The sequence below is a fragment of the Acinonyx jubatus genome, chromosome E2 (genome assembly GCF_027475565.1).
Source record: "Acinonyx jubatus isolate Ajub_Pintada_27869175 chromosome E2, VMU_Ajub_asm_v1.0, whole genome shotgun sequence".
NCBI classification, from domain to species: Eukaryota; Metazoa; Chordata; class Mammalia; order Carnivora; family Felidae; genus Acinonyx; species Acinonyx jubatus.
This window is the reverse complement of record NC_069396.1, coordinates 6815818-6838186: the sequence shown is the minus strand read 5'-3', so window position 1 is coordinate 6838186 and position 22369 is coordinate 6815818. Positions and strand designations below refer to the sequence as shown.

Here is a 22369-nt window from a genome sequence, read left to right as displayed (position 1 = left end):
CCAGTATTAGAAAGATTTATCGCTAGGAGAAATTAGCACTGGCCTGAGCAGGCCTGCCTGCCTCCAGGGGCTCTTTCCCATGCTTGAATCCAGTGACCGCCCCCCCCCCCCCCCCCCCCGGACTCTGAGCTGCACCCTGCGTCCCACGGGGCCAAGTCGTCCTGGCTCAGCTGCCCATACAGCAGTATAGAAACCCTGTGCAGAAACTCACCCTCTCCTCCGGGCCACGTACAGCCCAGTCTAGAGTGGACCTCTCCTTTCCATTGGGAGGCACTTAGAGGTGATATGTCGGGATCCCGGACATCCCCCCGCCCCGCGCTCCGAGCAGCATCCGTCCTTCTTCGAAACCAGACAAACCAGAAGAAGGAGCAGTTCGTGGCCCACGCTCTCCGGCTCCATCAGTGAGAGATGCGCCACCCCTCTTCGGGAGGAAAGTTCTGGCCCCTTCTCTTGATTGGGACGTGGGGATTGGAACCCGAGCCGAGTCCTTTCCCCCGCCCCCCGCTTTCACCAGGCATAATGCCTTTTGATTCCCCAGCCCAGTTCCTGCAAGCCTGCTGGAGCCCAGACACATGGCTCTCGTGTTGGGGGCGGGCAGCCTGTGCGGCCTTGGACGAGCAGCAGTAACCTCTCCAGGGCACTGATCTTGTCTGTGAGCTGGAGTTGTAGGACCTGCCTCCTTGGCTGTTGTGAGGACCAGCGTTACTGCACGTAAAATACTTAGCACTGTGCCTGGTCATAGGAGGTTTTCGGGGAAAGACCGCCGTGACTCTTTTTTAGTCCCGATCAGATACACCTTGGGGAGGAGACGGGATCAAGACTGAGTAGTTCTTTTGAAGCCTGACTGCACATGAGATTTTCTTCCAATGAGCAGGACGGGTCATGCTTCACCCATCCATCTGACTCTCCACCCACCCAATCCATTTATGTATCTGTCCGTCCACCCGTCTACCCATCCGTCATCCATGCATCCACATGTCCATCCAGTCATCCATTCAACATCCCAGCCAATCTTTCATTTAACAGACGTTTCTCTGGGTTTTGCGGACGCCGTGGTGAGTAAATCAGACGTGGTTGCTGACCTCATGGAGCTCACAGCCTGGAGAGAGAGAAGAACGATGAGATCAGCACTCGCAGGGCAGGGTAGGGCAGTTAGATGAGCTTCCACCGCCTGAGGTGGTCCGGGATGGCGAGGGAAAGGGAAAGGGGGGAGAGGAATTCGGGGCAGAACTGAAGGGTGAGTAGCGCAGCGGGCCCTGAGGGAGGAGGAAGGCAGAGCGTTCCCGGTAGGATGTGTGTCCAGTGTGAAAGCTGCATGAGAAGCGAAGCAAGCCGGCTCATGCTCGGTTCTGCTGCCGTGGCGAAGCAGCCCCAGCTTCTCAGTGGCTCAAAACAGCAAAGGATTTTTTCTCACTCGGGCCACGTGTCCGTTGTGGGTCAGCGGGGAGTACTGCTCATGGAGCCAGTGCCGTCTGGCATGTTCCTGGTTTTACCCTGCTAAGTAGCGTGCTGGCTCGTAGAGGCTCCACTGGAAGCGACGCAGGTCACATCCACTCACACTTGGTTGGCCAGCCCCGTGGCTCCGAGTACCTGCCACGTGCTGGGAGGAGAGCTGGACACTTTGTGGGAGGATGCTGATAATACCACAGCAAATCTGGGCCTCAGTTTGCTCATCAGCAGCGTGGCAGGAAGGGCTGGGCTGGGCTAGAATTGGGTCCCTAACCTACAGCCCGTGGTGTCTTCCAAAACTGCCTCTGTGTGCGTGTGTGTGTGTGTGTGTGTGTGTCTGTGGGTGTCTTTGCGTGCACCTGCATGTCTGTGCAGTGGACACATGTGCACTGTACTTGGGTGTGATTCTGCAGCTTGTTTCAGGTTCTCAAAGGGATTCAGATTCCCATAAATCCCCTCAAAAACCAAGAACTCCCGAATGGGTGATCCTTGAAATCCCTTTGAGCCTCCAGTTCAAAGAGCCTCATTTGTTACAATGGACGAACGTAGCCGCGGCCTCTGTCTTCCTCCAAAGTGCAGCCAGCCCAGAGGGCACATCGAGGGCTGTGGCCACCTCTCCTCCCGGTCGCGCTGGGGAATGATGAGCCCAGCGGGTGGGGTGGGGGACGTCTGCTGTCTCTGCCTCCCTGGAGTGGAGGCACGGAACCGGATGGCACCTCCAGCATTTGCCCCCGTGTCATGAGTCCACTCGGCGAACTTGGTGACCCCGGCTTCACCGGGCAGGTAGCAGTTAATCCGACGGGACTCTGTCTCCTTTCCCAGTCCCGTGGGCGGGATGGGGCTCTGAGAGTGGCGGGAAGGAGGGCGGGGAGCGTGGTCCCAGCCAAAGTGCTGGAGGGGCGAGGGGTGCGGAGGACAGAGAAGGGGCGCGCGCGTGCCAGACAAGCTGTAGCAGCGAGGGCGATGGTGTGGTCAGGGGTCGGGCTGAGTCAGCTCCCAGGCGGGTGGCAGGGCCCTCCCACCTGCTCAGAGCCTCCGTGCCTCTCCTCAGAGTGAGGTGTGCAGAGCAGTTTGCTCGGTGCCTGGTAGGTGACATCAGCCGGGGTTCCTGCCCTGTGCGTCTCAGTTCAGCCCCGTGCCTTGGGGAGGCAGGCTCCCCGGGTCCACGGTACAGGCGGGGTGGTCCAGGGTCACACAGCTGTTTTCAGCTGGGATCCACCAACTGCTCCACTGAACCCACACCTGCGTTCTTTCCAGAACGTGACTCTGACCTCCTCCAGTTGAGATGCTCACGGGATGATGGAGGCAGCTGGGAAGCTGGGTGTGGGCAGGCGCGGGGGCTCTCCCACGTGAGGAGGGACTTGGAACATGCAGGGGGTTCTGCCGGAAAGGTCAGGCCGAGAGGGGAGGTGAGCAGGGCAGGTGAGATGGGGTTGTGTCGCTGAAGGAACCTTCTTCCCCTTCTAGACCGCAAGGCTGCTGTCAAACAGGACACAGCAGACCCAACGGAGACCTGGGGACGCGGCCCCAGGCACCAGGGCAGGGGAGGAAACGTGCACAGCCATCTCTGCTTAGCAGCAGGCCGGGCACGTCGAGGTGGAGGTTGAGGTCGGGCAGAGCCAGACCACCTGGGGGGTGGGAGGAGGGCTCGTGGTGGAAGCAGGGGAGGCTGCCGCTCTGGGGCTGGCCAGCGCCTTCTGGAGGAACAGCTGGAGAGAAAATGCTTTGGAACATGCGTTTTTGAGAAGGAACAAGTGTCCACTGGTGCCTTGTGGGTCAGTCAGGGCTCTTGGACGTAAGCAGGCAAGATGGACTCAGGCCGTCTCCAGCAGAAAAGGAATATGCTGGAAGGATTGACGGGAGCCTGGAGAACAGGCTGAGGCAGGTGGTAGCACCGTGCCCCACCCAGCCTAGGGTTTCCCTTTAGCGGAAGACACCCCTCTGCCTCATGATGAATTCTTAACCCCTTCATCCCCACATTGCTTGGCTCAAGACCCAGAGTCCTGGGCAGGGGCTTCTGACTGACGCGACCGACGCGGCCTGGATCACCTGCTCCTCACAGTCAACCAAGGGAGGGGCGCCCCCCCCCCCCCCCCCCGCCTTAAAAATCCCCAACAGGAGCTTGCGTGCTGGGGTGGTTCCCAGAATGGGAAGGGCTAGGCCTGGTCACGGGGAGACCAGGTCTGTGTTCGATTCGGCGGCCGAGGCACAGAAAGGGAGTCACTATCTAGTGCTTCCTACCATTGCTCTGCTCTCTCACCTCCTGCTTTGTGTGCGTGTTCATTCATTCTTGTGCAGCTAGCCCCGCAGCGGTACCCGGGACTGCTAATCAGCACGGGGGATTTGGGCATAAGGCTCTGCCCTCAGCGCACCTGGGTGGCTCAGTTGGTTGAGCCTCTGGCTCTCGATTTTGGCCCAGGTCACGATCGCAGGGTCGTGGGATGGAGCCCTAAGTCGGGCCCTGTGCTGAGTGTGGAGTCTGCTTGAGATCCTCCTTCTCAGAGACTCACTGTCTGTCTCTCTCCCCCCCCCCCCCCCCACACCGCTCTCCCTCAAAATAAAAACAATTTTTTTAAAAAGGACTCTGCCCTCAAGGAGCTCATTCACTTGGTCATTCAGTCCAACCAGTGACACCTTATGGGCATTGCCCGGGCCCACTGTGCACCCCCAGGACCAACAGAGCAGCCCCTCTGAGCACTAACTATCCATACCTCCCACACCGGTTTTCTACTGCTGTTGTCACACATTAGCACACCTTTAGCGGTTCAGACAACACAAATTTAGTACTTGTGTGTTTCTAGTTCTGGAGGCCAGAAGTCCAGCACGGGGCCCACTGGGCCAAAATCAAGATGTCAGCAGGGCTAGAGCCTTGCGGAAGCTCTTGGGAGAATAGCTTTCCATGCCTTTTCCAGCTTCAGAGGCTGTCTGTGTCCCTTAGCTTGTGGCCACATCCCTCCCACCTCTGTTTCTGTCTCTTCTCTCTGACCTCCAGCCTCCCTCTTGTAAGGACCTTTCTGATGACATTGACTCACCCAGAGAACGCAGAATGACCTCCCCATTTCAAGGTCCTTAACTTCCTCAAATCTTAGCAAAGCCCATTTGCCACCTAAGGTGAGGCCTTCGCAGGGACAAGCATGTGGACCATCTCTGGGGGTCCTGTATTTGGCCTCCCGCACCTGCCCCTCTCTCTGGCCACCTTGGGTGTGTTAAAAAGCCCAGAGATGGTTGTGGGCTGGGCGTGTGCCGGGTAGGCTCACACCGGCCGGGACCAGCCCCTGAGAGCGGATCCAACGCGTCTCTTCCCAACTGTGGTCCAGGGATTTCCCTCCTTGTGGCGTGGAAGCAGCCACAGTGGCATCGTTTACAGCACAGAAGGTGGCACATGCTGTGATCAGGGCTTTTCTATTCTGCAAGCCTGTTGTTCCACGTTTATCGGCACCCCACAGGCCGTGGCTGCACGGATCCTGATCGGTGCTGTTTGTAAAGTGTCTACACGTGCCAGGCGCTGAGCTAAGTAAGCGTTTTGCGTGGATTATCTCATTGTTGGGGATCTTTGCGTCGCTCTCCTTGAGCATGGGGTGTATTTTTTCATCCTAATGAACAAGAAGTGTCACAAGACCACAGAGCTAGGTCAGCACGGATGGGAGGTGAGTCAGCCACAGACCCTCCGGGGTGCTGCTGGTCCCGTGAGACTCCCCTTCGGCCACCACCTCCCCAGTCAGGTGACCAAGGCTCTGTGTCTTCAGGGAACTTGAACCCAGGTCTCTTGGAGACTCGGCCACTGCAGAGGTCCCTGAATCACACGGAAGGTGTCCCCCGGCCCACTCCCACTCAGGGCAGATGATGCCAACTTGCCTTGTGTCCACAGGCTGGTATCAGTCTGCCAGTCTCTGAGTTTGCTCACGGGGACCTGGTGCCCTTACCCTCCCCCACTGGCCACGGAACAGGTTCGTTTATTCAAGCCCAGAGATTTCCCCAAACTGTGCCCCGGGAGAGCAGCTGACGCCCCATCGAGGATCTGGGTAGGGCACCTGGATCCCCTTGACAGAGGGTGACCCAAAGTTGTACCCGCTTGTGCGTGTGTGTGTGTGTGTGTGTCCATGCAGGCTGGGAACAGAAGTTGGACTTTCATACTTGGAAAGAAGCTCCACCCTTTGTGAGAGTCCCGGGACCATGAAAGTCAGGGTCAGCTTAGAACAGAGGGCTGCGGGGTCAGGCGAGAACAGACACTGCATTTCTGCCCTTAGGGATGGTGACTGGAAAACTTGGAATGCCAGAAACTTTGTGGTTTACAGCATGAGTCAGACTGCCTGGGTTCAAGTCCTGGTCCCACACCTACTCCCTGTGAGCCTGTGGGAACGTTCTTAACCTCCCCGAGCCTCAGTTTCCTCTTTTGTACCGTAGGGGTGACGATGCTGACGGTCCCGACTTCCCAGGGTAGACTGGCCAGGACCAAACAAGCCAGTCCACGCATAGACCTTAGCGCTGTGTCTGGTGCACATTCAATGAGCCGTAAATATTGCTGTTATCACCCAGAGCCGTGCTGGAACCGGGGGTGAGAGCCACAGCAGCGTGACAATTGCAGGGCCTTCCTCGGGCCACGATTCACTTGAGAGGGATTAGTGATGACAGTAACGACAGAGGCTGTGTTTCTGTGTGAGCACGTACCATGTGCTAGGCCCGATTCTGTGCACCTTACAGGAATCCTTCCCAATCCTCACAGCATTCCTGCAAGATAGGGTTAGTGGCCCCGTTTTACGGAGAAGAAAATCCAGGCCCGGTTGCCAAGGTCTGCGAACTAGGGTGGTGCACCTCTGGGAAGATTTTGCTCCCTGCACAGTGATTTTTAACTCGAGTCCACCTGAGTTCAAGGCCAGGCGCTCTCTCCCATGACTTTCTGCGGTTGGCAAGAGGTTCATAAACCCACAGGCTCTGAAGCCAGCCTGCCTGGGTTTGAATGTCCTTAGTTGATGTGAGACATCAGAGACTCAGTTTCTCCCCCTGTGAAATGGGCGTAGCGTTAGTCACCTCACAGGGCTGTTGTGAGGCCTGATGACAGAACACGTGAATAACAGGCGCCAGGTGCCTGGAGCAGTGCCTGGTGGAAAGGAGGCACCCGATCTGCTCCTACCACCGTGCCTCTCTCTCCGCTCGCCCTGGCCCCTCCCGTGATCCTAATGAAGTCAAGATACGTGTGCAGTGAAAGCTCTTCAAGCAGCCGGTGTCTGGAGTCACTTATAGCCAGCAAATTGTAAGCACGCAGCGGCAGTGATGACTCATTTCAGAAAAGTCCCCCCGGTTGCCACTTCTGTTCCGGTTTTTGCGCCCGAAAGGTTCAGCTGGGTGGGTCCCTGTGCTCAGGCCGCAGGGCAGACCCTGCTGGACGGGGCAGCCTGGGGCCCGCGCAGTAGTGCCCTGACATGCTGCAAGCCGGTGACCGGACCTTGCTGTCCTGTTCTTGTCGTTGCAGGCTGCCAACAGCTACCTGAGAGACCAGTGGTTCCATTCGCTGCAGTGGAAGGTAAGTCCTGACTCGGTGGCTGCTTTTGGGCGGCCGCCTCGTCTCGGGCAGCCTCCTGCCGGCTCAAATCAAAGCTCGTCTGTTACCCGGAGGCGTGAGGGCAGACGCCTCCTGCCTTCCAGACAGCTCAGCCCGGGAGCATCCCTCCAGTGCACGAAAGCCTCTCCCCCTTCTCCCTCTGACGTCCGGTGGCTTTCTCCCTGCAGTGCCGAAAAGGCGTTCCTGCCCCGTTGGCCATTGACCTTGCTCAGGAGCTTTAGAGCGTTGGGCCTGCTTCCAAAAGGACCGTAGAAGGGCTTGCTCTCAGAACAGGGGCCCGCCTGAGGGGCTGGGTGAGGCAGGCTCAGGGTCTCAGGGCTCTGGGCTCAAAGTAACTTCGGAAGGTTGCTCCAAATGTAAGTATTCCAGGGAGTCCACCACCCAGCCATTCTCCCCGCTCTTCACTTCCTGTCCGTTACCTGGTTCTTGGGCCCAGTTTTCCGGTTCGAGCTCTGCATAGGATGGTCCAGAGTCTTTTAGCACATAAGGAAATCAGTCCTCTGCTCGTCACTTTCGAGACCCAGGGGCCAGATCTGCTGAGAAGGGTCCTCCCAGCCCCCCGGGGAGTCCCCGTTGTGCTCCCCCGTGTGGAACATGCAGTCAGCGCCTTACGTAACACCCCGCCTCCCTGGCTCTCGCGCCTTCGGATAATTTTAGTTTAGAACAAGCCGTGACAGTCCTGTGGCCTCACAGAGCCAGCAGGGTAGGGCCGCGATGACTGGGGCACGTCCTGAGCTGTCGTCTTCACAGTGAGCCGGGGAGCCGCTGAGGATGAGTGGCCGGCCCTGTGCAGAGTTTAAGGCCTCGTGCCATGTTGGGATGACCGAGGGGACACTCGGAATTCCTTCCGTGCCTCTAGAGGGACGCTCATCACAGCCGGACCAAGGACGGAAATACCACCCTGCAGCATTACATTCCTGGCCCTAAAGAGGGTCACTCCCCTCCTCTCCCCGCTGACAGCTGCAGGGCCACTTGCCTTGTGCTGTGTGACAGTCTTGGAAACTCAATGCAAGTCTCCAAGGGAGGGAAGGGACGAGAATTTGTTGAGCACCTACTGTGTGCTAGGCTCCTCGTGACCATTTCACCCTTGCCACAGCCTTATAAGGCTGATTCCCATCGCTGCTCCCATTTTATGGATGGGGAAGGTGAGGCCAGGCTGGCCCCACTCCCACAGCTGGTCAGGGCTAGAGGCGGGGTTCTCCCCTAGGTCTCTCTCATGCCCACAGCTTGGCGAACGTAGGCAGAAGGCAGCAGACTGCAGCTAGGAAGGCAGAGTGGCACGTTCCTGCTCACAGAGTCGGCAGGTGCTGCTGAGACCTCCGTTTCCCCAGCGAGATTACCCCGCGTCCCTGGGGCCTGGCTCTCTGCGGCCCCGCGTGTCCCAAGACAGGCAGGGCTTACGTCAGGACCTGCAGGGGGCCATCTGGGAGTTGAATGCCAGAGCATTCCAGGGGCAGGGAAGATAACAGGGGTAGTGTGGTCAGGGGGCCTACCTGAAGGAAGAGGCCATTTCACTGCCACACACAACGGCTGCCTGGCCTCTGCCCCATTCTGTTCTCTGTATGTGTTTTCCATGTGAGCGGAAAACTCAGTAGGTGATTGCCTTGTTTTGTCCTGGCTCGGGAAGGGGCAGGAAGCACTTGGAGACAAACTGCCCCCTGGACAGGTTGGGAAAATGCCTCATTGCAAAGGTGGCCAAGATCAATGTCAAGGGAGCGGCTGGCTGTTTTTAGTGGTAGTCCACAGAGCTCTGCTTCCTGCCTTGTCCCAGTCTGCATTTTCTTTAACTGTCGTCTGCGGCCTTTGGGAACACCTGAGAGGCAGCGCTCGGGGAATTCGTGAGTAGTGTGCAGCTACGAGGGCTAACTAAGAAGGTGGGCATAGAAAGCTGAATTTCGGGACACTGACTGGCTTAGAAAGATGATCGGAAAGTGACAATCTTGAAACGTGAAATTTAAACATGAAGGATTACATGTGGGATTTGGGCGATTGATTGAACAAGTACAAAAGTGGGGACCCCTGCGCTTCTAGCAGTTTCCAGGAAAACCTGGATGTCTGCACTCAATGTTAGTGGTGTTTGGTTTCTTTGTGGTTGTTAAATTAAAAACAAAAACAAAAACAAACCCCAAAAGCGTCCAGGAAACCCAAGTCAGAGTTTCAAGGAACTGGTAAATGCCGGGCAGTGTGCAGCCCGTTCGTGAAGTGGCTGATGGGGACGTTTGTTCTACCTGTGTAAGTATTCGCTTGCGACTTAGGTGTGTATAAGAAGACCCTGGCAGTTTTCCTCCTTTGACAGTTGCCCCCACTCCAATAATTTAGGTATGCTGCCACCAGGTGGCAGTGGTATCTTAGCGTGAGCAACTTGGTTTCAGTTTTGATGAGACTGGGGGAGGGAGGCATGCTCCCCTTCCTTTTCGAAGTGGCAAAGAAATTTAAGGTGTTAGGAGGCACTCTGGGCTAGCAAAATTGAGCCGAGAGACTTGGATTCGAATTCTGGTTCTGTAGCTTACTCGTTTTATGGTATGCATTGATTCTAGCAAGTGTTCATGAATTCAGATGCAGTTATGATGTGCCAGGCATGGCTGTGCACTTTTCTGCTCATTGTCATTCAGGACATGGGGGAACCAAGGCTCAGAGAGGCGTAGTGACTTATCCATAGCCACACAAAGGATTTTAGTACACATTTGTAGGGCTGCTTGATCCAGCTCTGCCTGATTCTGAAGCTTTGGACTAAAGGGTCCAAAGAAGGATGTGACCTTCTGCCTCTCCTGTGACAGCCTCTCTTTTCCCTGCACTTACAACTAACCTTCTTGGGTTTTTCCTTTTATTTTCTTTTCAATATCTTTTTAACAAGTCAAAACTAAGAACTTGAGAAATCCTGCAGCCTCGGCTTGATTTTTTTTTTTTTTTTTTAATTTTCTAAGTACTGTTTTTGTTGCTTTTCACCTATACTAACACGTATATGCATATTATAGCCACAGGGCACGTAGAAAACCCATTCTTTTACTGGTGAAGAATGTTGCCTATTAAATACTACATTCCCATTGGTTTAGTTTTTATGGAGTTGTTCTGGTATCTCTAGGGCATTCTCAACAGAGAATTGTTCCCAGAGGGGCCACAATTGGTTCTCTGGGGCTTAAAAAAACCTTAAGTTATTACAATAGCATCTGGCCCTCCAAAGTTCAGCCCCACTCAACAAAATCTTTTATTTTATTTTATTTTTTTAATGTTTACTCATTTTTGAGAGAGAGAGAGAGAGAGAGAGAGAGAGAGAGAACAGGGGAGGGGCAGAGAGAGAGGGAGACACAGAACTCGAAGCAGGCTCCAGGCTCTGAGCTGTCAGCACGGAGCCAGACGTGGGGCTTGAACCCACGAACCATGAGATCATGACCTGAGCCCAAGTCGAACGTTCAACTGACTGAGCCACCCAGGTGCCCCTAATATCTTATTTTTTAGCATTTAATTTCAAAGAGAAGAAGGGAAATGGGGGAGAAATGTTTAAAGGCTCCTGAGGGAAGAATAATTAGGAAAAGATTGAGAAATGCTCCCGTGGAATGTACCTCAAGTCGTGCTGTGGGACAAGGCAGTGTAAATACAATACCTGTGTGATGTTCTTGCCAGCCTCTGCTCCATCCTGGGAATCCCGTGGTTCGGTGGCCTCAGTGTCAGACTTTGTTCTCGTGCAGTCACGGTCCACTAGGGGAATTTCCTCAGCCCGGGCCCCGTGTTTGAAGCATCATGTTATCTCGCTGAATAGTCGCTTGTTGCTGTCATGCATGTGTTGAAATCTCGAGTCACTGGCCCAAGTTCCCAAGGCAACCCAGAATGGGAGTGAGGTTTGACCCGCAGCGTCCCAACCCCCAGAATCCCCTTCCCTGCCCCCCCTGCCCCCCAGCAGCTCTGCTGTTCCTCTCCGGCCTCCTCCCTTTGACCGGCACTGTTCAGGGAGACTCTTCCCACAGGAGGACAACCAGCATCTCCAGGCCCAGGAAGGAGGGTGGGTTGGGCTTACTCTGGGCAGTGGGATCTCCCAGGATCCTCTGCGGCAGAGCAGCTGTCCTGAGGGCTCCCTGGAGAGGCCAGCCCTGTTTGGTTTGGGTGGTTTAGCCCGTGAGGCCAATTCCTGGGGGTGTGGAAGCATAAACAGTTGTACTGAGTTAATGAGGCCTCATCTCTGACTCACAGATGCACCTTGGAGGCCAGGTCCTGTGGAGACAGGCCTGTCTGTGTGTGCAAGGCCGTGAGGGGACAGGCCTGCCTATATGTGCACGGCCATGAGGGGACAGCCCTGTCCCTGTGTGCCAGGCGCGTAAGGGCACGCTGTGTGTTTACAGGCTGTGAAAAGACTGGCCTGTTTCTGCGTCCGGGTTTTGAGGCAAGAGGCCTGGGTGTACACAGCTTGTTGGGGTGGGTGAGTACCTGGCCAGGCCGAGACACGCACCAGGCCCATAAAGGAGCCCAAGAAGTCAGATACACCCACTTGGCATGGCTGACACTTCTGGTCCCTCCAGCGCGGGACAACGGCCTTTGCACTTCCCGAGAGGGGTTCTCGCATAGGCTGTTGTGCACAAGCCTTGAAAACCAAGATGCTTTTATCCCCTAGGGAAGCCGGGGTCCCCAGAACAGCCCCCGAGGCCTATCCCAAGTGCCAGGGGCGGAGGAGCGGACTCTGGGGGAGGCAAGAAGCTGGCCTATCTTCCCGTCCCGAAGCTACGGGGCAGAGGAAAGCACCGGGCTCTGGGGAGGTCCCGGCCCGGCTTGTGTCCTCTCTGGCGTCCGCCCTGACCACGCTGCCTCCTCTCCCCAGGCAGGTTCCCCTGAGCCCCCGGGGCGGCCACGGCCTCGTGGGCACCCTGTCCTGGGCTCTGTACAGAGCAGGAGGGTGGGAAGGAATGTGGAGTGCACATGCCCGTGCGTGGGAGTGAGTGTGTGGGAGTGAATGTGCGTGAGCGTGTGAATGAATGTGTGTGCAAGTGTGTAAGTATTGTGAGTGAGTGTGTGTGCGACTAAGTGAATTTGTGTGAGTGTGTGGGAGTGAACGTATGAGTGAATGTGTGGGCGAGTGTGTGGGAGTGAGTGTGTGTGAGAGACTGTACGAGTGTGGGAGTGAGTGAATGTGTGAGGGGGCGGGTATGTCAGTCAGAGAGAGACCATTGCACGTGAGGGGGTGACCACGTTAGGAGTGTGTCGGGTATGGAGTGTGTTCATTTGGGCCTCAGTCTTCTCGTCTGTCAAATGGGGGTAATCCAGCACCTTGCTCACTGGGTCGTCGTAGGCAGGACGCTCCGCTGTGCGTGAAGCAGTTGGAAGGGGGCCGGCAGGCGTGGCCGCTGTGACAGCATCGCAGGCACCCCATCAGTGCGGCTTAGCGCCCCCCAGCCGTGGCACTGCCCCCCGTGAGGCGTGTTTTAGAATTGGGGCGGGGTGGGAAGTGTCCTCAAGAGGGCCCTACCTGTAGGGGGTGGCTGGCCGTTCCTGAGGGTTTCTGAGCCCTGCCGTGCCCGCCACTTCACGCGCATTCGCTTCCTGAATCTTCTCGCGGCCCTCCAGGTCTTTACCACCCCGTCTCATGGGTGAGCGGGCCAAGGACGTCGCCAAGGACAGCCAGTCAGCGTCCACGTCCGGCCGCCACTGAGCCTGACGTGGAGGTGAGCCAGTCCTGTGCTTGGAGCCCCCGCCAAGGCACAGCCACCATCCGGGTCCCTGGTGCACAGAGGTGAAAACTGCAGCCGGGAGCCTAGGTTCCCTCTCCCTTCCGGCCGCCCCACTTGGCAGGCTGGACCTATCTCCCCATTTCCACATGGGGTGGGGAGCCCCAGCTGGTGCCAAGATTCCCGGGCAACCAGGTCAGAGGGACAGAGGGCCCTAGAGCTGATGCCCCTCCCCTAGAGGGAAGCTCCCGGGGGGAGGGTGGACCCTACAGCGGGTGCCATCGCCCCCAACTATGACCTTCCTTCCAGACCTCCCTCCCTCTTCCCTTGTGGGCCTTTCCTCCGGGGGAAGAGCCACTTCTAGTCCTGCGTCTGTGGCCCCTTGACGCCTCTGTTCGCGACCGCAAACCTCCCCGAGCTGGCGTCCCCCAGCACGTGTGTCCCGAGTCTTCATCCAGCTCCCCCCTCAGCCAAAGCAGCAGGTGGCCATTGTCACCCCATTGAACCCTCACAAATCTGCGGAGGAGCCTGGGCCTCGAATTTCCCTACTTCCCCGATGTGGAGACTGAGGCTGAGGGATTACACCACTTGCTTGGGGGCAAAAACTATTAAATCGCGGAGCTGGGGCTGAGACACAACTCTGCATCCAGAACCTGGGAACTTAACCCCTGAGAATGCGGCTCCCAGCTGCACACGTGTCTGCGTGCCTGTACACACACACACACACACACATACACACACTGGACAGTTCCTCACACCTGTGAGCTGGCGGTGCCTGACTTGCCTCCTTTCTCTTCTGCTGTGTCACACACGTAGGGTCTCAGTTTTCAGTCTGACACACCATGTCATGAGAGCTTTTCATTTTTCTCTCAGTCTCCCAGACGTCACCACAAGGATTCTATGAATTAACCTCTGGCCTGGCAGTCCCGCTTCTCACAGGTCAGGGCTGATGGCCCCACCCTGTCCCGTGTGCCCCAGGATACACTGTCAGACCACCTGTGCCGGGCCCGGAAGGTCAAGCTCAGGACCACCCCGCCTCCACACCTGTCCCAGACACACTGTGTCCCCAGTGTCCCCAGATGCCAGCATCCTGGCTCTACGTGCCCACACCCAGCCTTGCTCCTGACTCCCCTTTGCCCTGGGCCACCCCCCCTCCCATGTGGCTCCTGGTGGGCTGGCCTGCTCCAGCCAGGATGCCCCTTGGCCCGGAGGGAAGACGGTGACCCCCGCTCCCCCCTCGGCCCCATCGCCCTCCTCCCTGTCTTGCTTCCTCTCGCTTTCCCCATCCTTTGTATAGCCACCTTGAAAACGCCTTTGCGGCCACACCGAGGGCAGAGCACTCTGCTGCTGCCGGCCCCACCCAGTGACTGATGTCACTCTTGCAAATACCCTTCCAGGCCTCATCTGCCTCTGCGCGGATGCTCTGGCGGCTGTGGCCAGGTGCACAGCACCTACCGTCCGACCAGCTTCGGCACAGCGTTGCAGCTGAAGCGTTTCGTTGCGTCCAGGCCCACGTGCATCCAATGGCTGCATAACATCTGTGAAGAGACTTTGGCCTGATTTACCAAACGACTCACTGTGGTCGGGCTTTCAGGCCATTCCCCATTTCCTCAATTATGGATAATGCAGCCATGCGTTTCTCCCGAATCTAAGCTCCTACTTCCTTGGAACTTTTTTTTTTTTTTTTTTAATGTTTGTTTATTTGAAAAAGAGACAGCATGAGCGAGGGAGAGGCGGCGGGGGGTGGGGTGGGGGGTGGGCGGAGAGAATCCCAGGCAGGCTCCATGCTGTCAGCACAAAGCCCGATGTGGGGCTCAAACCCACAAAACCATGAGATCATGACCTGAGCCGAGATCAAGAGTCGGATGCCCAGCCAACTAAACCACCCCTGGAACACTTTTCTAAGGCAGATTTCCAGAACAGTGGTTCCTGGGAAGAGTAGGGGTATATTTTGTGGCTTTTACCACATTTGCCAGTTTGCTCCCAAAAGAATAATTTCTGCGTGCCCAAAGGTGAAAGCTCTCAGCCAAGCTGCGTGGGTTCAAATCCCAGCTCTCACACTCACTGGTGATGTGGCCCTGGACTAGTTCCTTTCCTCTCTCGGCCTCCTTTTCTTCCTAAACGAGGTGGGGCTCACAGTAAGACCAAGCTCACTAGGTTCTTGTAGGATTAAATCCGTCCATAGCAATAAAGAACTTATAAGGGCACTTGCCAGGGGCGCCCGGGTGGCTCAGTTGGTTGAGCGTCCAACTTCAGCTCAGGTCATGATCTCACGGTTTGTGAGTTCAAGCCCCACGTCAGGCTCTGCGCCGACGGCTTGGAGCCTGGAGCCTGCTTCCGATTCTGTGTCTCCCTCTCTGTCTGCTCCTCCCCCACTTGCACTCTGTCTCACTCTCTTTCTCTCTCTCAAAAATAAATAAACATTAAAAAAAAATTTTAATGTGAAAGACGGGCATCTGCCGTGTGACAAAGTGTTAGATCGATGTTGATTATTCTCACTCTGCTTTAATGACCAAAGACCCTGTTTCGCTCTGCGTAGAAGGGTCCTAGCAGACAGTTCCAGAAGAAGGAAGGCCCATGCAAGCCACTCATGCCACCAGCCCCCAGGGAGCCCATGACAGGCATCACTAATCAATCACTCTGCTCTTTTCCCTTGAGGCAGAACTCTTGCCAACAGAGCCCCTGCTGCCAGACTTGAGTTGAAGGAGGGAGTGAAAGCATCCACCCACCCTGCTTCATGACCCTCTAGAGCATGGTGTGTGAAGCGTGGCTGTGACCCACGTCTAGCCTGGTGGCTCTGGCCTCTGCTTCTTGGGGCTTGTTTGTGGGAGAAGTTGTCAAGCTTCCAGACAGACGCTGGGTCTGGTTCTCCCCTGCCTGAGAAAGTCACGGGTTGTCACCTGTCTGCCTCTGCGAAGGGAGGTAAAACAGGGCAGCCGGAGAAGGATGGGCAGAAGTCAGCCTCGGACCTTTTATGGGCCTGGCCACAGGTTGGCTTCATTCAGGTCGGGAAGGCCAGAATTCCATCCAGATTAATTTGTGGCACTTGGTCAGAGAGGGCTCTGTGCCTTCCTAAGAGGGGTCACAGGGACTCGGGGAGACTGGTGAAAAGGGCACCTTTCCCAGGAGGCGGGGCTGTCCCAGCCATGACAGCGTGGCAGGGCACAGGTCCTTCCAGGCCACTTCTCCGGCACTTGTGTGCAGTGGAACTGAGGGGAGGCCTCTGGGGCCCTCAGTGGGCCATCGGGACCCTGTAACTAATAGCGATGAGGGGCCATCAGGGCCCTGTAACTAATAGTGAGGGCAGCATCAGGGATTGAGGCTAACAAGTGGCAGAGGGCTGGGTGACCCCAGGGAGGAGATCACATGCCCTCGTGGGCTTTCTTTACGGTAGAGAGAATGATGGTTAGGTACCTACTAATGTCAGGAGCTGTGCTGAGGGCTTTCCTGTGTGTGCTGTCTTGAAATCTTCCCCGAGTCTGATCAGGCCCTTCAAGAAGGAGTTGCCGGAAGGGTGCAGGGCTTGTCACCTTGTCACGGTTGCACAGCTAGAACCAGGCAGAGCTGGGATCTGAGCCGGAGTGCTCGGTCTCTGAGCCCAGCCAGGCAGAGGAGGGCCCACGTTCCCTGACCAGAGCTCTCTCAGGCACAGACATGGGGTGTGTTAGTGTGTCTGTTAAGTAAACTTTTCAGTAAGGCGTTGCATTCAGAAAAGTGCACGCATCAAAAGAATTACTGCTGGATGAATTTCTCCCAAATTCTCACAGAATTGACCCGATGAACCATCACCCAGATTGAAAAAAGAGCGACTGCCTCCCAGGTGTCTCCTCGGCTCCCCGCCCCCCACTTCCCCCTTCAGAAGACCCCTGTCCTACCTTTTATTAGCACAGATTCGTGTTGCATGTATCCGAACCTGGTATAAATGGAATCACATGTGTTGAACTCTTTTGTGACCGGTTCCTTTGACTCAAAATTAGAAGATTTCTCTCTGCTGTTGTGGGCAGTGTTACTGTGTCCATTTGCTCTGCTGGGTGGCATTCTTGTTGAATGAAGGGGCTCTGTTAATTTGTCCTGTTGTGCAAAGGTATTTCTAGTTTGGGGCTACTGCAAGTAGGACCCTTACAGACATGTCTTTTGGTGAACATACGTGCACGTCCTGTTGAGCACAGGCCATAGGGCAGGCCTAGGGTCCCCTTTTGTGGACACTGCCCAGAGATTTCCAAAGTGGTCATCCCAAGTTATACACCCGCCGGCAGAGGACATTTAAAAATCATATTTATGGGGGCGCCTGGGTGGCTCAGTTGGTTAAGCGTCTGACTTTGGCCCAGGTTGTGATCTCACAGTTCACGGGTTCGAGCTCCGCGTCTGGCTGTGTGCTGACAGCTCGGAGCCTGGAGCCTGTTTCGGATTCTGTGTCTCCCTCTCTCTCTGCCCCTTCCCCTGCTTGCACTCTGTCTGTCTCTCAAAAATAAATAAATGTTAATTTTTTTTAAAAAAATCCTATTTATGAAGGCTTTTTTGATACTAAAAAGGACAAAAAGAACTAAAAAATTTCCCACTGCCCATAAATCCGTTAACACATCTTAAGTTAAAAAAAAAAAAAACAAGCAATAATTTATTTGCATGTTAACAAAATGCTTGCATTTCGACTGCGGGGTGTGGTGCGTTTTGACTGTTGTATTCACCTGAATAACCACCGCCGGAATTCCTGTCACCCCAGAAGTTTCCCTCATGCCCCTTTCCAGCCAGCCCCCCACTCCCCCAGGCACCCTCCGTGGACACTCGAGGAAAATGCGGGCCATGGGAGTGTGTGGCGATTCTGAACGGCACACGGCGGGGGTCTCTTCCCCACGCCCCATTTCCCGAAGGCAGGCCTGTGAGCAGTCTCCCTGGGCCTTCCAGAAGTTTCTCTGAATGTCCCTCTTCAGGCACCACGCAGATCGTTTCACCCACACTGTTTGATTCCTCTCTCCTTTACCCTGAATTACGTATCACGGCGATCTGTGTGTTAGCCCACACGGATCCTTTTTATGGTTTTGTAGTACTCCGTTCAGACAAGGGTCAAACTGGGTGGGACTTTGTATCTTCCGGTAAAAGGGAAAACACTGTTGTGTACGCGGGGAAACTGAGTTCCTAAGAGAAAGGATGGCAGTAGGATAACAGTTGTTGGGCACCTACCATCTACAGGCCAGAGGCAGTGAGAGCAGCCGGCTGTGTAATCCCCACCCCTTCAGACGCCCCCCCTGCCCCCCTCAGCCATCCCCGGTTGATAGGTCAAGAACCTGGAGTTGGGGGCCCCCCACCCCCCGGGTGGAATGACCTGCCCCGGGCCACAGAGCAGGAAACCGGCATCTCCTGGGCAGCAGGCCTTTCCCTGCACCCTCCTGCCCCAGCCAGGGCTTTCCCAGCCCCCTCCAGAGGGCTGGCCTTGGGCTTTGGCCATCCAAGACACCCCCACCTCCTTGTGTGTGAAGGTCTTCCTGGGCCTCGGGAATGACACATGACAGCCGGCTCTCCACATGGCCAAGAAAGAAGTGCATTTGTGGGCTGTTGGTTTTTTTCTTTGTTTTTGGGTTTGTTTCCCCCCCCCCCCCCAGACACGGAAGGGGGGACCAGAGCCTTGGTGTGCCATCCCACGCTCGCTTTGATGGGGGCCGATGAGTCACCATACAAGGAAGTTTTTTCACGTAAATGGTTTGCGGGTGAACTTGTTTTCTGCCCTTTAAGGCAGAGTTTTTTGGGTTTTTTTCTCTTTCTGTCTCTTTAAAGAAGAGCCTTTAAAACAAACGGGAGGCAGTATGTTGGCTAGCAAGACCTTCTGTTCCGCGGGAGTCTGCACCCTTTTGTGGTGGGGTTGGTGGGCAGGGAGCCCCGGAGAGGCGGACGCCGATTCGCTCTCCGCTGGGGCCGCGGCGGGTGGTCTGGCCTCAAGGGGAAGGTGGCCTTCTGTTCTGTTTGCCTCCAAGGCTCCTACCCGACTGTTAGCTCTGTTGGCTCGGAGACCAGGCCAAACAGACTCCAAAAAGAGCAGCACCTGTCCCCACAGAGGAATTAGGGCCTCGCCTCACCTGATGATCATAAAATACCCAGCGGGACAGCCAGCTCAACTCTCTGGGTGGAACGGTGTTGTGGAGAGAGGCTAACTGACCAGGAGACGAGGACAGAGCCCCCTCCCACCCCCCCACCCCCCCCCCGCAGCCTTGGTGGCCATCACCCCTGCCCCCCTCCCTCGAGTATCCTGGTGCCTTCTCAGAGCCAGACACGGTTTCACAGAAGACGCTGAAGTGGACGGAAACCCCCTTGGGGGGCAGCGGAAGCCACCCTGACAGTTGGCAGAAGGCCAAGGTGGTTTGTTGTCTGGTGGGGCCGGGCGGTGGGGGGGGGGGACGGTCAGAGAAACACGGGGCGCGAGGCAGATGTTTGGATAAGACCCTTTGGCAGCGTGGATGGAATCTGATTTCCGGTTGAAGCAGATGTTCAGGAACGCGTGGACCCTGAAAAGCACACCCGGGAAGTCGGGGGCCAAGTCAGCATTGACCAAGCGGCCCATTCGCGTCCCTTGGCTCTGAAGCCTTTGTCACCATCCGCTCGGAACTAGAATGCTCTTTATCTTCTCCCAGCCACGGACAGAGGGGTTCTGAACCGGTGGTTCTCAAAGTGGGGTTCCCAGACCAGCAGCATCAGCTTCCCCTGGAAATTTAGGAGACATGCAGACCTGTCCCATAATCCTGAATGTCCTCCAGGTGACTCTGATGCCCACCGAGGCTCAAGACCTGCTACAGTAGCTTAAAGAAAGGGGGAAGAGCAACAGACATCTATTGAGTGCCTACTGTTTTCCCTCTGCTTCACCTGTGTTGTCCTGTTGAGGCCATACAGTGTCGCAGAGGGGTGGGGATTATATCCCCCTTTCACAGACAAGAAAGCTGACCATCAGTTGAAATAACTTCCCTGTGTGTCCAAGCCAGAATTCAGACCCGGGTCTGAGCCTCCTTCTGTGACCTCTGCACCCTGTTGCTGGGTTCCTCTTGGCCCAAAATCAAGCGTAAACAGCTGAACGTATCCGTAACTTTTGGATCCCTCTCCCAGCATCTCCTCCGCGTGTGCGGATAACTGAGAGTCACCATGATGAACCCCCGCCCAACCCCCCAAGCCCCTCTCCTGCCTCCATCTTGAGCTTCCCCCAGGCAGGGAGAGCTCTCCATGTGCCTGTCTGCAGGGCCCTCCTCTTCAAGGCAAGGACAGCCCCCACGTAAGTGCCACCCCTCCAGAAGACCCCTACTCAGGAAGGCGGGGTAGACCTCTCACCATCGCTACCTGTCTGCACATGCACACTGGAGAGCAGCAGTGAGTTAGGGAACTCTTTTCCAGCCTGTGAACTAGGGCCCTTGGTAGAAGGAGCCGTGGCTCCAGCCCAGAGGAGGAGGCCCACTAGGAATGGAAGGGTTCCCAAACAAAGGGATGAACAGATCCGATGCCCTTTGAAGTCATGCGAGCACTAGAGAAACTTCTGAGACAAACACCGGAGCCCTCTCCCCACCCCGGGTTGAGATGCTACCAGCTTGAGGCCGAGCAAGGGAAGTCCTTATTTGGGATAGAGACTTCCCTTTATCAGGCCCTGAGGAAACAGGGCCCCGTGCTGTCCCTGCATATCAGGGAGCAAACCTCACTAGGGCCCGGCCCCTCCCACATGGCAGAGAAAGAGAGCAGCTTCTGGTACAGTATTTGTACATTAAAATTTATTTGGTGGGTTGCTATTAACCAGGGGTGTTTTCTCAGAAAATGGCATCTCCGATTCAGGGTTAGCGAGAGGCCCCCACTGCTGTTTTTAGTCCGTGTTCAGGGTCGAATGCGCTCTCCGGGCGCAGGAACTCCCCTGGAAAAGTCATTGCAGAGTAATAGGGTCTTCTTAAGCGGCAAGTTTTAGAAGTGGGGTCTCAGCCATGCCTGGGATGTGCAGTGACTGTGTGGCGTTTATCATTCGGACGGGTGGGGACGGGGGTCCGGATGTTGGAGAGCTGGGGAGGATGGGTGGGTTGCCTTCTTGGAGACCCTGGTGGTGTGGCCCCCGAGGAGGGGCTCTTCGATAAAGCTGCCTGGCCAGGAAGGGCGGGCGCTCAGGTATGGCGGTCACGGCCCCCGACGGCCATGGCCAGAAAGACCTTCAGGAGGATTTGCCCAGAGGGCTGAGATCAGACGGGAGGACTGCCCTTTGCTTCATTTTAATTTTCTAAATGTAAATGCTACCTTTGCCCAGTGAGACTCGAGGTGGCTTTACAAAAACACACAGCGTGGGGAGATCTGTACTGATTTGGAGTGCCTTCCTCCGGGGGTTAGGAGAGGAGAAGCAAGACACAGAATCTGTGTATAACGTGATGCTCCTTTTGTGCAACGAAACGGGGGACAAAACAGCAAAAGCTGAGGACCAAAATAAAGCTCTGTATTTGCATGTGTGGCCGGGGGGAAAGATCTGAATGAATACATGCCAGGGGCAGCACACTGCCCAGCCTACCGCCCATTTTTATGAAGAAAGGGGCTTTGGGGGGAAACAGCCCCACCCATTCACGCTGCCCCAGCAGAGTGTGGCCAGAAAAGCCTGGAATGTTGTTATCTTTACAGAAAACGTTTGCTGAACCCTAGTATCCGTTGTGGTGTTAGCACGGGTTCAGGGCCACAGGGGTGGGAGAGGCAGCACGGGAGACAGAGGTGAGGTTAACAAAACGCCAACGTATATGGCGTGGGCTAAATTTATGCAAACTTTTATGCTGGTGTGTGCGTGCGTGCGTGTGTGTGTGCACACGTACACACAGAAAGGGAACCCGTTACATCACGGGCACCAGCACACAAACGTGCTGGCCGTGAGCCCCACGATGGAATTCTGGTGCTCTTTACTCTCCGCCCTTAACACGGTCTGTATGATTCCCTTTCCCGGTGAACATATTATTTCAAAAACCAGGTAATCTACAGGAACACGGAAAAGTCAAAAACATAGGAGCTCAGATCCCTTCCAGTTCTAAGAATGTGGGATTCTGACCACTTTGAAAATTCTGTGGAAAGGACACCACCGCCTCCATGATTCCAGTTTCTGAAACCTTTGGGGTTTTTTTTTTTTTTTTTAAGTTTCTTTTGAATGAAATAAATGCACGATACACGGATAAGGCTTCCTGTGACAATTTGAAAATTTACGGATAAAGCTGAAGCCCATCCTCCCCCCCTTGGTTTTCCCTCAAGCCACTTCCCTCTGCAGGAAGACAGCTGTCATCAGCCTGACACTGTGGCCCCCCCCCCCCCCCCGCCGCTACGAGTTGGATCCTGTTTGCGGAGTGCGTGTGTGTAAATATACGTGCACACGTGTGTGTGTGTGGGCGTGTTTGCTGCTACGTTGAGTGTTGTCGCGGACGTGGAGCCCATGGCAGACCTAGTGTCCTCCCTTCTTGTGACCGCTGTGCGTGGGGGCCACGGTTGGCTCAAGCACGTCTCCACCGATGGGGGTTTCTCGTCTCCCATATTTTTCCTCAGAGGTTGACTGTCTTCAGTCGATGGCCTGCTGGACTCAACAGTACCACTTACTGAGCACCTGCAAAGTGCTGGGCGTTCAGCCCGAAATAGCACATTCAGTCCCGTCAAGGCCTGCAAGAGGCGGGAGCTGCTATTATCTCCATTTTGCAGATGAGGAAAGTGGGGTTCAGAGAAGTGATAGAACTGGCCTGAG

General features: G+C 55.7%; 1 protein-coding gene across 1 annotated transcript in view; it reads left to right on the top strand.

Annotated features, from left to right (window-relative positions):
- CMIP (c-Maf inducing protein) overlaps positions 1–22369 on the top strand; it is a 233977-nt gene that overhangs the window by 147209 nt on the left and 64399 nt on the right. The window contains exon 3 of the mRNA XM_027076276.2: positions 6920–6970. Coding sequence (XP_026932077.1) covers positions 6920–6970 — 51 coding nt within the window. The remainder of the gene's footprint in view (positions 1–6919; positions 6971–22369) is intronic.